At 40.1% G+C, this 15876-nt stretch overlaps 1 protein-coding gene across 1 annotated transcript in view; it reads left to right on the plus strand.

The window, feature by feature from the left end:
- LOC126260612 (uncharacterized) overlaps nucleotides 1-15876 on the plus strand; it is a 469680-nt gene that overhangs the window by 43526 nt on the left and 410278 nt on the right. Inside the window, exon 2 of the mRNA XM_049957948.1 lies at nucleotides 1899-2090. Within this exon, the coding sequence (XP_049813905.1) occupies nucleotides 2007-2090 (84 nt within the window). The 5' untranslated portion in view covers nucleotides 1899-2006. The remainder of the gene's footprint in view (nucleotides 1-1898; nucleotides 2091-15876) is intronic.

Consider the following 15876-nt stretch of genomic DNA (forward strand, 5'->3'; position numbering starts at 1 on the left):
AAACAAATCCATTTTCTGACACAAGGTACATGATGTGGCTGTATGAGCCTGCATGGCCATGTGAAAAATGTCTTGTCCTCTCAGGTGCCAGTCATGCATGATGACTGAGATCCTGCCAGTGAGTATAGCCTTTCTGAATCGATCAATTCCATTTTCATACTACAGCCTTGGGATCGCAGATAATGTGAGCAGCAGTATTGTGGGCCCATATACTACAGTCTTGGTAGGCCATGATCGTTCCATGGTGAAATTTCCACTTGTGCTGGGTGTTTCTCCTTCTTACACAAGGCATACCATAATTTTCTCACAGACAATCCACATTCAACCGCAATTTCTAAATGAGAAATGTGCTGCGTACACTTTCCTTGTGCTTTTATTGCTGTGTACTTTGTATGTTTGTGCTGAAATGCTAGTCATTTTATATCCTAGCATGTGTGTCAGTTTGACATTTGTTGCATGCCATTTTCAAGTTGTCGCAATTTTAATGGTCGGTAGTGTATGTTTCCTATGCTTCCACTACCTTGAAAACTGCAATGCTTAATGCATCCAACACACTGTTTAACCTTCAGTACAGTTGCTAAAACTACATTCTAGCAGAGAGTTAAAGATATAACTCTACGCAGAGTATTTGCTGTGATGATGTAAGTGACAAGTTAAACTTGAAACAGTGTTTAGAAGGAAAGAAGCAGCATATTACAAGTTTTTTTTAGCTTGTTAATGGGAGATGTTTAGATGGTGTAAGAGGTAATACAGTGCACACAAAGATAGGCACTCAGATTCAAATCTATGTCCAACACACTGTTTTAAATTGTCATAGACAATTGTATTCCAGGTAATCTGCCTTCATTGGAACCCTGAGATGTTTCCTATCATGTCATCTTTATCTCTCTAATTAAAAATACTGAGCTAGTTAGCACAGTCATTAGCACTCTGCACTCGCGTGCCAGCAGTAGCAGTTAAAATTCACATCTGACCATCCAAATTTAGGTTTTCCATGATTTCCCTTAAACACTCCAGGCAATTGTCAGGATGCTCCCTTTGAAAGGACATGGCCACTTTCCTTCCTCATCCTTGAAACATTTCAAGCTTGTGCTCCATCTGTAATGACCTAGTTGTTGATTGGGCATTAAACATTATATTATTTTTCAATTAATTGGACGGATATGTAATACTTAAAGATGGCTTTGTGTTGCCAGGAGAAACAGTGACCTGCTTTTATATATTATTGTGGTGACCAATTTTGTATGAATTGTGCCATCTTCACATCTAAAATGTCGAGAGGATGACAGTTATCATTTTCTTTCATATTATTCTAAAAAAATTTTGTGACAGTTTGAAATTACTTTATTACATCAAGGAGATGGAGTTGTTATTTTGATTTGTAAAGGGGTGGAGCCTTTTTTGTTATGTCATGTAGCACCACCACCAGTCTGCTTTTGCTATGCTATAAATTTTCAAAAAGTTTGAAGAACCAATATTAAGTGAGGAATCTAGAAATATGCTGTATCCTCCTGTGTATCACTCCTATAGCACATGCAAAGAAAATATTTGACTTGATCGCCATGAGCACAGAGGCATTTAAGCAATCATTCTTCCTGCACACCATATACACGTCGAAGAGAAAAAACCCTAATGTGACGCAGTGGAAGGTACCCTCTGCCATGCACATCACCGTAGTTTGCAGAGTATGCATGCAGATTTAGAATACTAAGACGGCTCTGAAAATCTTTTAAAACAACTGTCTCTGTCTGTGAGGGAAAATATTTGTTGAATGTGTCCAGATGTAATTAAATGTTTTATATGTGAAATGTTGGCATTATGTTTGAATCATGTGTAAACTTGGCATTTTATTTACATTCATATTTAATGCTAATGCTATTCTGCATCTCTCTGAATAGAACATTGTGCACATCAGAAGTGCAGACAGTACGAATTAGAGGTTGAGGAAGAAAGTATAGTACCTACTGCGAGAATCAGATCCATTAAAGTTGTGCGCTGCTATTTTGATGAATTCCGAAGTGACTTCTTCATGTTCGTATCTCAACTCCATAGGCAAAATGCAGAAAGCAAATGGAAGTTCCACCATTTGGGTAAGTCAACAAAAGTTTCTTCTGTGGTATACAATGTTTTTGGAAATTTTTTTTTAAATTATGATTTTATACGATATTATGAACCTATGTTTGAAGCCTTTAAAATTTTATTTAACATGTTCAGATGGAAAAGGTGGGACATATTATTTGTTTTTTTGTAATTATAGTGTGTGTGTGTGTGTGTGTGTGTGTGTGTGTGTGTGTGTGTGTGTGTGTGTGTGTAGTTAATTCAAATTTTGCCAATACAACTACCAATAGTGCAGCAAGAGTTATATTATTTTCCCCTTGGCAATACACAAGTTATCATCATTAGTGTTCTGCCTAACTGCAGGTTTTCATTCAGTAGTTCCCCATGCTCTCCTGTCTTCTAACATCCTTTTCAGGTCCATGTAATTTCTGCTTCCCTTTACGTTGTTTGTCAACATGTAGCTCCTCCTTCCTCTCAATCTCCTCCCATAAACTAGACCTTCAAAGCATCTGATAGCAAGCACTCCCATCTCAATGAATGTCCCATCCAGTTCTTCCTTTTTCTTATAACCCGCAGCAGTCTTCTCCACTCACCAACCCTTGCCAACACTTTTTGTACTCACTCTTTCCATCCACCTTATCCTATCCATTTTCCTCCACATCCACATCTCAAATACTTCTAGTTTTTTTCATCTTCTTGTCTCAGTATCCATGTTTCTGCCCCATAGAGTGTCACACTTCAGAAAAAACACTTGCCTAGTTTTTTCCTCAGATCTTTATCTATTTTGCCACAAAATATTTATTTTATTTTAAATTTTTTATTTGATACAAGGTAATAATAATTAATTTTCTGATTACAGTAGTCATTGTGACCACATGATCAACACAACCAAAGTACATATTAGTATAAACTGACATACTGCATCGCTTCCACATATGATAGCAGTAGTTATTAAGTGAGACTACATGAGCAACATAATAGAGACCTTTCCACCAAAATCCTCAGCTCCACAGAAGTTTCAGTCCTGTCTAAAGGCCTCACCTTTAGCCCTACACCCAAATTTAACCATCATGGATTTGTCAAAGCCCTACTCTCCTTCTCTCAATCCCTACTATGGAAGCATTTCTTTGCCAACAATCCCTCCTACCAAAACCACCCTAATTCCAACACTGAACCCTGCCTCTTCCAGTTCATACTGCCATCCAACTGTGATCCTCCCCTATCCCACCAAACCACCTTCTGGTCAACTTCTAGGAATTCCTTACCATCAACTTAGCCTCACCATCCTTCCACAGGTCCCATCCTCAGAACACCAACCTTTCAGGAGAAGAAAGAACAGCCATACACAATGTCAAAACAAACCCTGACCTAATGATCATACCTGCTGACAAAGGTTCTAACTCTGTTGTTATGAATTGCAGTCACTACCTGGCAGAAGGCCTATGCCAGTTATCTGAGTTCTCCACCTATGAACTCTGCCAGAGTGATCACATCCCAGAAGTCCAACACAACTCCAATCTCTGCTTAAAGTCTTATGCCGTTCCCAGAACATATCCCCTGAATCCTTTTCTCTCCTCACCCCTATGACACTCCGCTCACCCACCTTTTACATGCCCCCCAAAATCCACAAACCCAACAATCCTGGACGCCCCATTGTGGCTGGTTGTTGTGCTCCCACTGAAAGAATTTCAGCCCTCATTGACCATCACCTCCAACCTATTGCCCATAATCTAGCCTCCCACATCAAAGACACCAACCACTTCTTTCATTGACTCTCCACCATCCCCACCCCTTTACCTCCTGGATCCCTACTTGTCAATGTTGACGCCACCTTCCTTTACACCCACATCCTTCATGACTGGTCTTACAACTATTGAACACTTCCTTTCCCAACATCCAAACCCTCTACCTCATTCCTCATACATCTTACTAACTTTACCGTAACCCACAAGTACTTCTCAATTGAAGGGTAGGTATGTAAACAAATCCACGGCACAGCTGTGAGCACCTGCATGGCACCCTCCTATGCCAACTTTCTTATGGGCCATGTAGAGGAGACTTTCCAAGCCTCCCAAAACACCGAACCCCCTTGCCTGGTTCAGGTTCATTGATGATATCATAATGATCTGGACTCAGGGCCAAGATGCTCTACTTTTGTTCCTTCGCAACCTCAACTTCAACACCTTCTCCCCTATTTGCTTCACATGGTCCTCCTCAAACCAGCTTACCACCTTCCTAGGTGTTGACCACTTCCATTCTGATGGCCCCGTCTGCACCTCTGTCCACATTAAATCCACCAACCACCAACAGTACTTACATTTTGACAGCTGTCATCCCTTTCACATGAAAAAATGCCCTCCATACAGCATAGCCACCCAGGGACAGTGCATCTGCAGTGACAAAAACTTCCTTTTTGTCCAGTATGCTGAGGATCTCACTAAGGCTTTCACAGACAGGCAGTAGCCCCAAGACTAGTCTACAAATAGATCTCCAATGCCATTTCCCATCATACCCCCCAATCCTCCCACAACCCCCAAGAACCAGCCACAAAGGATTGTCCCCAACGACATCCTTAACCAGGCCTTTGATTACCTATCATCGTTCGCTGAAATGAGGAACATCCTAACCAAGATATTTCCCATCCCTCCTAAAGCAGTGTTCCTTTGCCCACCCAACTTCTACAACATCCTAGTCCATCCTTATGCCACTCTCAATCTCAACCTCTTGACACAAGGATCATATCCCTCTGGAAGACCCAAGTGCAAAACCTGCCCAATCCACCCCCAGCACTTCCTATTTCAGTCCTGTCACAGGTTTATTATACCCCATCAAGGGCTGGGCCACCTGTGAAAGCAGCCATGTCATTTACCAGCTCTGCTGCATTCATTGCACAGCTTTTTACGTTGGTATGACTATCAACCAGCTGTTCACAAGGATGAACGGCCACTGCCAAACTGTGGCCAAGAACAAAGTAGACTACCCTATGGCACAACATGCAGCTGAACATCACACACTTGATTTCAATGGCTGCTTCTCTACCTGTGCCATCTGGATCCTTCCTCCATCACCAACTTTTCTGAACTGCACAGATGGGAGTGATCCTTACAACACAATCTTCACTCCCATAATTATCCTGGTCTCAACCTATGGTAACACTCTGTCCCAATGCCCTCCATCCAACAGTTTCCATCCCATCTGTCCTGTTATCTCCTCCCCATTCTCATCTCCCACCCTTGTTATTTCCAGCCCTCTGCCAATGCATCTGCCCACCTTTCCCCACTCATCTGTTTCTTTTCTCCTTTTTTCCCCACCTCCCTGCCCCACAACCTCCTGAAATTTCACCTTTTGGCAGTCTAGTCCCTGCACACTCCAATAGGCAGCATTCGTCTCTCTACATCTACATCTACATTTATACTCCACAAGCCACCCAATGGTGTGTGGTGGAGGGCACTTTATGTGCCACTGTCATTACCTCCCTTTTCTGTTCCAGTCGCGTATGGTTCGCGGGAAGAACGACTGTCTGAAAGCCTCCGTGCGCGCTCGAATCTCTCTAATTTTACATTCGTGATCTCCTCGGGAGGTATAAGTAGGGGGAAGCAATACATTCGATACCTCATCCAGAAACGCACCCTCTCGAAACCTGGCGAGCAAGCTACACCGCGATGCAGAGCGCCTCTCTTGCAGAGTCTGCCACTTGAGTTTGCTAAACATCTCCGTAACGCTATCACGGTTACCAAATAACCCTGTGACAAAATGCACCACTCTTCTTTGAATCTTCTCTATCTCCTCCGTCAACCCGATCTGGTACGGATCCCACACTGATGAGCAATACTCTAGTATAGGTCGAACGAGTGTTTTGTAAGCCACCTCCTTTGTTGATGGACTACATTTTCTAAGGACTCTCCCAATGAATCTCAACCTGGTACCCGCCTTACCAACAATTAATTTTATATGATCATTGCACTTCAAATCGTTCCGCACGCATACTCCCAGATATTTTACAGAAGTAACTGCTACCAGTGTTTGTTCCACTATCATATAATCTCTCCCCACCCATACACTACTATCCCTTCCCCTTCCCTACCACCTCCAGATTGCTGCTTGCATCCCACATGGTAGTTGCATTCTGGCCTGAGATGCTGGAGGCGGTGGTCATGTATGCGTGAGGTGTGCTTGTTTGTATGTGTGAATGGCGCGTGTGTCTCTTTTGATGATGAAGGCTGCGGCCAAAAACTATTTGAGTGCCTTTTAAGTGTGCGTTTCTGCAACTTGTGTCTTCTTTGTGGTAAGTAGCAATCTGTCTTTTTCTGCATTGTCAAAATAATTATAGTATGAAGTGAAATAATACACAATTAACAGTATTTGGTAAATGAGGTTTACTTACTATGATGATCCAGAAATGCAGGAACAGAATAGAAGCAGTAGTCAAGCAAGAACTGTTTTAGCATTGCCCTATATGTTGCTTGATTGGTTTGTTTAAAGAGGGGGAAGGGACTGAACTGGTAGGTCATTGCTCCCTTGTTCCTATTAAATAATTCTGCAAGAGAAAGAATAAAACAAGTGCCTTAAATGTATTTAATGTTGTTATGCATTTTAAGTAAGAAAGCATGTAGTTATACACTGACAGAAAAAAATCACAACATAAAAAAAAAAATTAGATTACTGAAATTTTGGGAATTCATTTGTCTAGGTAACATATTTACATATTTAAGTGATTAACATTACAAGATCACAGGTTAATGTAAGTGTGAGATAAGCCATTGCAAATATGAAATGCTGGTACAGTAATAACCACTTTAACTGCCAGAATTTTGAATGCAAGCATGTAAACGTCCATGCATTGTGTTATACAGGTACCAGATGTCAGTTTGTGGGATGAAGTTCCAGGCCTGTTGCACTTGGATGGCCAATACAGGGACAGTTAATTCTGTTTGTGGATGATGCTGGAGTTGTCTGATGATGTCCTATATGTGCTTGAATTGTGCGGAGCTTGTTAGGTTACAACAGTGGTATGTGGGCGAGTGTTATCCTGTTTTGAAATCACCCCCTGGAATACAGTTACCAAATGGCAGCACAACAGATTGAAGCACCAGATTGACGTACAAATTTGCAGTCAGGGTACATGGGATAACTACGAGAGTGACCCTGCTGCCATACGAAATCACACTTCAGACCATAACCCCAGGTGTAGATCCAGTTTGTCTAGCACATAGATAGGTTGGTTGCAGAGCGTCAACTGACTTCTTTCTAACCAACTCATGGCCGTCACTGGCACCAATACAGAACCAGCTTTCATCAAAAAATACAACAGACTTCCACTCTGCCTTCCAATGAGCTCTTGCTTGGCATGCTACAGGATGTCTGGCTCAGAACTGTCCTTGAAGTAATCGTTGTGTAACTGTCGCACAAACTGCTGCTCAAATTGCTGCTGCAGATGCAGTTGATGTGCCAGAATCATACACCAAACACGATGGTCTTCCCTCTCGGTAGTGTCACGTAGCTGTCCAAAGCCTGGTCTTATTGTGCTCATACATTCTTGTGACCACCACTGTCAGCAGTCATTTACAGTGGCTGTATTCCCACCAGTTCTTTCTGCAATACAGCAGAATGAACATCCAGCTTCTCGTAGCCCTATTACATGACCTCAGTCAAACTCAGTGAGGTGTTGATAATGGTGTCTTTGTCACCTTAAAAGGCTTCATGACTAACATCAACGCAACACATCCAGCCTCATGGCTGTTACACATTGTATTTAAAGCAAATCTCAATTGCATCCTCATAGTAGCATTATTAATGCCACTCTTATGTGACTGGTGCGAAATGTAAGTAGACATCATCTTTTGGATCTAGAAACATGTCTACCAACTTTTGTTTGTCGCACAACTCCTTCTTAGTATTGCTGTTTTTTCCCATCAGTGTATAACATGTCTCCAGTATGATATATGGTTCTTTCGCAAAAATTTGTACTTCCTGAGTTTATGTGTAGGTTCAGCTTCTGTCTAATTTCATACACTAGTATATCATAGCTATAGAACATTGGAAAATCCAGGATGGAATAATGACAATACTATGAAAAGGCTAGATTACTACTCGCCATATAGAGGAGATGTTGACTTGCAGACAGGCACAACAAAAAGACTGCTTAACACATTAGCTTTCAATTGAAAGATCTTCTTCTAAAGCAGGTAACACACACCAGGGGTTCCCAACAAAATTTTCTCGAGGACCCCCTCATCGAGCATGATTGGTACCTTGTTGTATCACAATATCTAGTACCTAAAAAAGTCAAATTAAGAGTCTTTTTATACGTTTTCTATTTTTGGTACTCAGAAAAAACATTGACATATTCATTATTGAAAAAATATTGAGCGGCCAAAACAAAAAAAATCTCTTATCATACGAAATATATTTAATATATTTTTTATTCTAATAGCATCTTACGGACCCCTCTGGCGTAACTCACGGACCCCAGGGGGTCCGCAGACCACCCGTTGGGAACCACTGACACACACACATTCACACAAGCACGACTCACACAACCATAGTTATTTTTGAGTGTGTATTCTTTTTTAAGGTGTTCCCTTTTGTAAAAATTAGTATTTCATGAATATACAAATTAGATAATGGCAGTATTTTCAGCTTTTTAAAAAACAGATCTACAGTGATCCCTGTATTTGGCTTTCTGTACCAGTCTGATATCTTCTCATGTATTTTAATTTTTTTTACAATTGTAGAATTTACCAAGAAATTTATTCTGTACATTAGTAGTAACTGCATACTGCAATGATACATTGTCACCACCAGTGAGTAGCTTTGTATTTTGAGTGAGAATCCTAAGTGTGTGTGTGTAAGTGTATTCAGTTTTTTGTGTAGTCCTCAACAATCAAGTCTTTCCTTCTCAGCCGGTCCAGTAAATCTCCCCTGACTTGAGGTTGTGGGTGACTTTTTCTAACTCTGCCCGTGTTCCTAAGGATCACCAGTCCTTTTCCTTCACCCTCTTCCTTCGCCTTCAGCCCTTCTACCAGAAGAAGGAGCCACAGGCTCCGAAAGCTTGCAGCACCTTTATATGTGTGTTCTCCTGCTTCCCCTTGGTGAATAGATTTTTTTTTATCTATACAATTACATTTTCAAAAATGGACAGTTTTTTTTCTTTTTCTTTTTTTTAGATTGTGAAGGTGCAGCTCCCACTTTAAATCCTCCTGAATATATATGTCACTTATCATCCGCTGCTGTTAGTGTTTCATTTAAAAAGGCAAAAATTACTGACTGGGTTGAGTTTACAGCTCTAAACCCATGTCATGAGTCACTTTATCAGTCATTCTTTATTTAAGAAGGCTGTTAATCTTCTAAGGATGATTTTTCCATAGTTTTGCTGAAGGCTGACAAAACTGAAACTGGCCTATAATTAACAATTTCTCATTTATACCCTTCTTTTGGAATTTTTAGACAATTTGGAAATACACCACTCTCTCTCAAGTGATGAATTTACCATGCCTGCTGTTGGATCCTCAATAAATGTTGCTCTTGCTTTGTGGATAGTATCTGGTATATCATGAGCACCCACTGAATATTTATTTATAATTTTTGACAATTTCTCAGGTGTCACTGAACACACAAATAATGTATTCTACACCCCAATGGGTGATTGATTGGTGTCCACATATGTCAACTGATGTAAGTTTGAGGGATTAGTGGGTATTACTGGATGCAGTTCTGCTTTGGTGGAGATGGTTACGTGTTTCACCTTTCGACAAATGGTACAAATTCTCAACAACATGTATACCACCAATTTTCCGTGTACATTTTTGTACGCGGAAGTGCCCCATGTATTCTGGGTGTACCATATTACACTTTGTAATGAATTGGAAGAAATACAAACACACCAAGTATTCTCGTCAGTTTCCTTACAATAGAAAAGGATGTCATTTTCAATCTTAAAATATTGGGCTAGCTCATTACCCAGATTTCCTGCAAGTTCTGAAAGATTTCTTTCCGTTTTTCTGCTTGCTGCAGTTGGCTCATATTTTGACACATGTATGCATATTGTAGTCTGTATCACTGATCGTTGTTATCAGCAGCACTTTAATTTCGCTTTTATTTTTCTTCTTCTCCTTCTCCTAACAGTTCCCTAAATTTCAGGAGACTCTGTGGCAGTTGTGGTAACTCACCTGCTACCACATTGTCACTATTGTTTATGTGCTTTATTTCCAGGTCATAATCCTGCAAGACTAATGCCCATCAAGCTAGTCCTGCATGTAACAATTTACAAAATAGTAAGAAGCTGAGCAATTGGTGGTCATAAAAGACTTTTATGCGTTTGCCATATACATAATAGCGGAACTTCTTCAGTGCCCATACAATTACCGAGACTTCGATCTCTGTTGTAGAGTATGACCTCTTGCACCGTGAGAGTATGCAGCTATCAAAACCTATTACTTGTATATCCTTTCCATCTTGCATTTTGTCTGTTTGAAACAGACAAGCTCCCAAGCCACAAAAGGAGACATCAGTCACTAGACAAAAGTCTTGGGTCATATCTGAATGTTTTGGTATATTTGAATGTGTAGAGTGGAAATCAATAATGGGCTTTGTGTCAAAAAAAAATTTTTTTTGGCTAGACTCAAGAAACTGTACTAAGTGCCATTGCCAACAATCTGGAAAGTGGGATAATTGCTATGATCATTTCTAATAGTGTGTATAAGGCCTGTCAGATGCCATTAGCTGTATGTGCCAGTCCACAGGAGAGGCTAGAGTGGGATAAGTGCCACAAAGCTTTGGCATTATTTGAGAGTATTGTCTGTGACAGTACTCTGCAGCCACACACTGTCAGTTTGTTTTGTTTGTTAAACTCACGAAAGTACTTTGTGAAAACGATGAATCTACACAGTGATACATGCAGGAAGAGGAAGAAGGAAGAATCAGTTCAGATGAAAGAAAGCTTTTAAGAAGTGAATGAAAATCTTACGTGAACAGTAAAAGCTTGTTGGTAGAAGGAAAAACTGAGCCTGCAGAAGAAGTGTGTATTATTTATTCATTACCAATATGTTATGTTATTATGTAATATTTGGTGGTTTTGTGGAATTTTTACAAAGGAATTAGTTGTCAGGTTACTAGTTTGTGTGATGACTAAATAAATATGTATCCTGTCTTACTTCAATTCAGCTGCAAGTGCAAACATTCGTGTGCTTGTGTCCCTTATAAACAAAGAAAAGTTCTGTTAAAAGCCCTCAAAGACCATGTGAAACAAAACGCCTATTTGATGATCATTAAAAGTGTGAAAAGAAGGTGTCATGGTCAGTATGAAGACACCAATGACAGCAGGCAGCAAGCTACAGTTTGTTACTCATTACCAGATGGAAACGTCTGTAAGAACACTTTTATGCATGTTTTCGCAATAAAAAATGCAGAATCGAAACTCTTGTCAGCAAAGAAGAAAGGTGAATTAGTGTTCACAGAAAAGTGGGGTAATAAAGCACAAAGAAATAAGTTGACAGAAGCAGATGAGAAGCTTATTTTGGAGACTGTCAACTTATTTCTAAGGAATGAGAGTCATTATGGAAGAAGAAATAATAACAAGGAGTATTTGAGCAAAGATTTGAATGTCAGCAGGCTTTACCGTGCCTTTAAGGATAGATATTCAGACTCCAAAATTACATGTAAGTTTTATCATAAATTCTTTAAAAATCATTTCCTGCAAATTTCATTCCATCGACCACTTGCTCTAAATGTGACTTTCTATCAGTCGAGCTGTCGGCAAAACCTGGCAACAGAAAAGCAAAAACTGCTTTAGAAATACACCACAAAAAAGCTGAGAAAGCAAGAGAAGCAGTAGAAGAAGAAACTATATCTTCTCAGCTCTCTAATACTGATGTGACTGTGTGTTCGATACATTTTGAACAAGTGTTATCTTTGCCTTCTCTAAACCACAGTCAGATGTATTATTCATGTCAGCTCTCATGCTACAATCTGTGTGTGCATGTTGGTGACAACAATAAGGGGCTAATGTTTTTGTGGCATGAGGGTATGAGTGGCAGAGGCAGCAATGAAATTGCTTCATGCCTCCTTAAAGCACATAGGAGACCAGAGTGTTGTAGGAAATGGAGGCTTACCATCTGCTCTCATAACTGCATTGAACAGAACAAGAATAAAATTATGCTTTTCCTTTGGATTTATCTGACTGTTTTAGGAAAGTATGATGAGACAAATCATAAATTTTTGGTCCCTGGCCATTCATTTATATCATGGACAGAGATTTTTCCCACATTGAAAAACGTAAGAGACTGGAAGGCTGTCAAGTACCTAACAATCTATTTGTGGTTACTATCCTCCAGCCTGAAGACTTTTTTGATTAAAAAAAAAAACAGCCAATTCATATGTTAACACAACTAAAATAAATATTTCAAAATGTTGTTAGATTCAAGTGAAAAATAGTATTCCTGGCATCATGAAGATGAGAACAGTGTTCACCGAACTTGAAGAATGGAGCACCTACCATATTTTCAAGAAAGGGGTTACCACTGATATAATAAAGAACTTCATTTTCCCGTCACAACAATGAAAAGAAAAAGGATCTGCAACAGATACTACCATATCTGAAAGTAGATAATAGAACATTTTTCAAACAGTTGATCAATTAAAATTGCTTTTACTCTGTAAAATTAAATATATTATTAAAAAGAGTATAATCATAGGGTAGTGTATCTGTAAAATATTTATTATTAAAAGAACTGATAAATGCTTGAGATTTCTTTCATTTATTTATGAAGAACTTTCTAGAATGCGGCTTCTTTGGACTATTACAATAACACACACCTTTTATTTCTCTTTTTTTCGTACATTTTGTCCATCCAATGCACATTTGACAGAATTTTGATGGTACAGTAGACTTAAAATTGCCACGTATTCTAAGTGATCTGTTTGACTTCTGAACTACTGCTGTGAGCGTGGCCCACTGACTAGATGATGTTGCAGGTGTTTGCAAACTACCTAACTTGATCACACACTGTGGAAGGCACCACATGTGACTACAAAACTTAGCCTTTACTGTCTGTGTTAAGGATGTGTGGCCATGGAAACCTAATGTACGACCTGATGTAAAGTTGCTTACTTTGCACACATGATATATCAAGTTCTGTGAATAGTATCACAGTTGAAACTAGATTCACTTGGTCTTGAAATTGGAAAGCAAAAAGCACAAAAGTATTTCAGCCAAAAATGTTATTTGTCATCCAAGAGTTGACTACCAACAAGGTTAGTTGTCAAGCTTAATTTTGATACTTAGCTTGGACTATAATCTGACTCTGCAATGGAATCAACTGTCCATTGTACCTCATCACTTGGCTCTGAGGGTACCACAGCTGTGGGGAGCTGATGCACCAGTATGTGTCCACATTAATCGCACACACACTTGCACCTTTGTCCAACAAGAAATCTGCTTTTGCTTCATTAATGTCCAGCAGCAATATGCGCTTCTGCACCCTGTCTACTGCCAATATTGGCACTGGAAAAGTATCATTTGCTGCTGCTGCTGCTGCTGCTGCTGTCACTCACAAGCAAAGGCAGACACTTGTTAGATGCCCCAGTTTGTGGCTCGTAAAACAGTGATGTAATGGAAGGATGGAAGGGACAGTAATGCTATTGATGCCTTGGGTCTTTATATGGACATGACTTTATTGCACAAACTTTTCTAAGACTCTTTCACAGCAAGGGGGAAACTTGTATGAGGTTCCTTTCACATTGGGACACAATGACGGCACATGAAGTGCTTCTGTTTGTGCACGTCTCCCAATGATGAGGTATCGCTAACTACTGCATTGTCTATGATCACACTTTGATGGACTACCAGATGAATAGGTGTTTGGTAAATCAGGTGATGACATTGATTGGATGTCGTCATTTGATTGTAGCACACAGTGGCAACTACTATGTCTCTTATCAGGAATGAGACATATAACAATATCATGGATTAATTATTCCACATGCAATGTGCAATACTGATTACAGAAAAATCACACCTGTGTGCTAAGCCTTGCAAGTCAGAAGCCCACACCAGGTATGTTTTCACTTGTATGAGGGTGGTTTGAAAAGCTCTTGGAATGGGATAGAAAAAAAGTACTTCTGTTACTGAAACTTTTTTTGTTTTTCAATGTAGTCTCCTTGTAGATTAATGCACTTGGTCCAATGATGTTCCAGTACCTTGAACCCGTCTCAAAAATGAGTTTCCTTCAGGCCTGCAAATTAGTTGTCAACTCATGCTATCAGTTCTTCGTTTGAAGTGTTTTTGTCCACCAAGAAAAATTTTCAGTTTTGGGAAGAGATGGAAGTCTGATGGAGCAATATCAGGTGAATAAGGCGGGTGTGGCAACAGTTCATACCTTAGCCTTAGTTCGTGTAATTTTGCCATGGCAATGGCACATGTGTGCAGGTGCGCAGTGTCTTGATGGAAGATGACTTTCTTCCTTGCTAAACCTGGCCTTTTTTCGCGTATATTTTGTTGCAATTTGTCCAGGCAGGTAGCATAGTATTCTCCAGTAATTTTTTGCCCAGTGGGGGCAGAATCTACAAACAGAATCCCCTTCGCATCCCAAAACACTGATGACCTTTCCTGCTGAAGGAATTGTCTTTGCTTTCTTTGGTGGCAGAGAATCAGCATGTTTCCACTGGTTTGACTGTTGTTTTGTCTCTGGGGTATAGTCAAGCACCCAAGTTTCATCTGTGGTCACAAACCAGTCCAAAAAATCTTGTTCGTTTCTCCTAAAATTGACCAAACATTGTTCTGGTGGGTCCATTCTCATGCATTTTTGATCCAGCGTTGAGAGTCATGCCACCCATCTTGCAGATAATTTTTTCAGTTCTGATTCTTCACTTAAAACATGATATACCCTTTCAAGTGACATCTGGCAAGCTTGAGCAATTTCACGCACTTTCAATCGGTGACCCTCCATGACCATTTTGTGCACTTTTGCAGTGATTTCTGGAGTAGTGACACATCTTGGCTGACCACTGCGCAGATCATCATCTAAGCTCTCCCAACCAAATTTAAGTCCATATGTCCACTTGGCAACAGTTGAATATGAAGGAGCAGAGTCCCCCAGCGTATTATGGAAATGGGCATGAATATCCTTTGCTTTCATACCTTTCTTTACAAAATATTTAATCACTGCTTGAATCTCGATTTTTTTTCCATCTTCACAAATCACTACGTGGCAACAACAACAGAGCCACGTCACCCCCACAGCTCTCTTCCAAGAGCACTGATGTGGCACGTGTTTACAGGCAACAGTTCACTGAATATCACACAAACAATTCGTTGCACTAGCACTGATCTCTCATGGTGATTCCGAGAACCTTTCGAACCACCCCTCATATGTTTCCATATGTTGCTTAGCACATTGATTAAATTTGAGTCTACTTGCAACTAAGTGGGTTTGGTGGTGATAATGGTTGGTAAACCACGAACATCATAAAAGCTCAAACTACTGGGGTCCAAGAGTGGGCATAGGTTTTGCACAGCCTGTACAGTTTGTTACTAGAAGACAGTAAGAGTGGATTTTGATGTTCTGGATCAGTTATTTGACATGCCCTGCAGTGAAGAGCAACATATTGTAACTACACGTCCCAACTCTTGTTTGCCTTGCTGAAGCAAGTGAATGGCAGAAGGAGAAGCAATGATGCTGCAGCTGCAGAATGTTATTGGTTTTACTGTAGGTGTAACAGCAATTTCTGATGCTGCTGTTGGAATTTCCACTGTTTTCTTGCTGTTGCTGCAGGTGTTTGCACCAGCATCTTAGGATCTCAGCGTCCTAGCTTCACAATGAA

Source organism: Schistocerca nitens, chromosome 5 (assembly GCF_023898315.1).
Source record: "Schistocerca nitens isolate TAMUIC-IGC-003100 chromosome 5, iqSchNite1.1, whole genome shotgun sequence".
NCBI lineage: Eukaryota > Metazoa > Arthropoda > Insecta > Orthoptera > Acrididae > Schistocerca > Schistocerca nitens.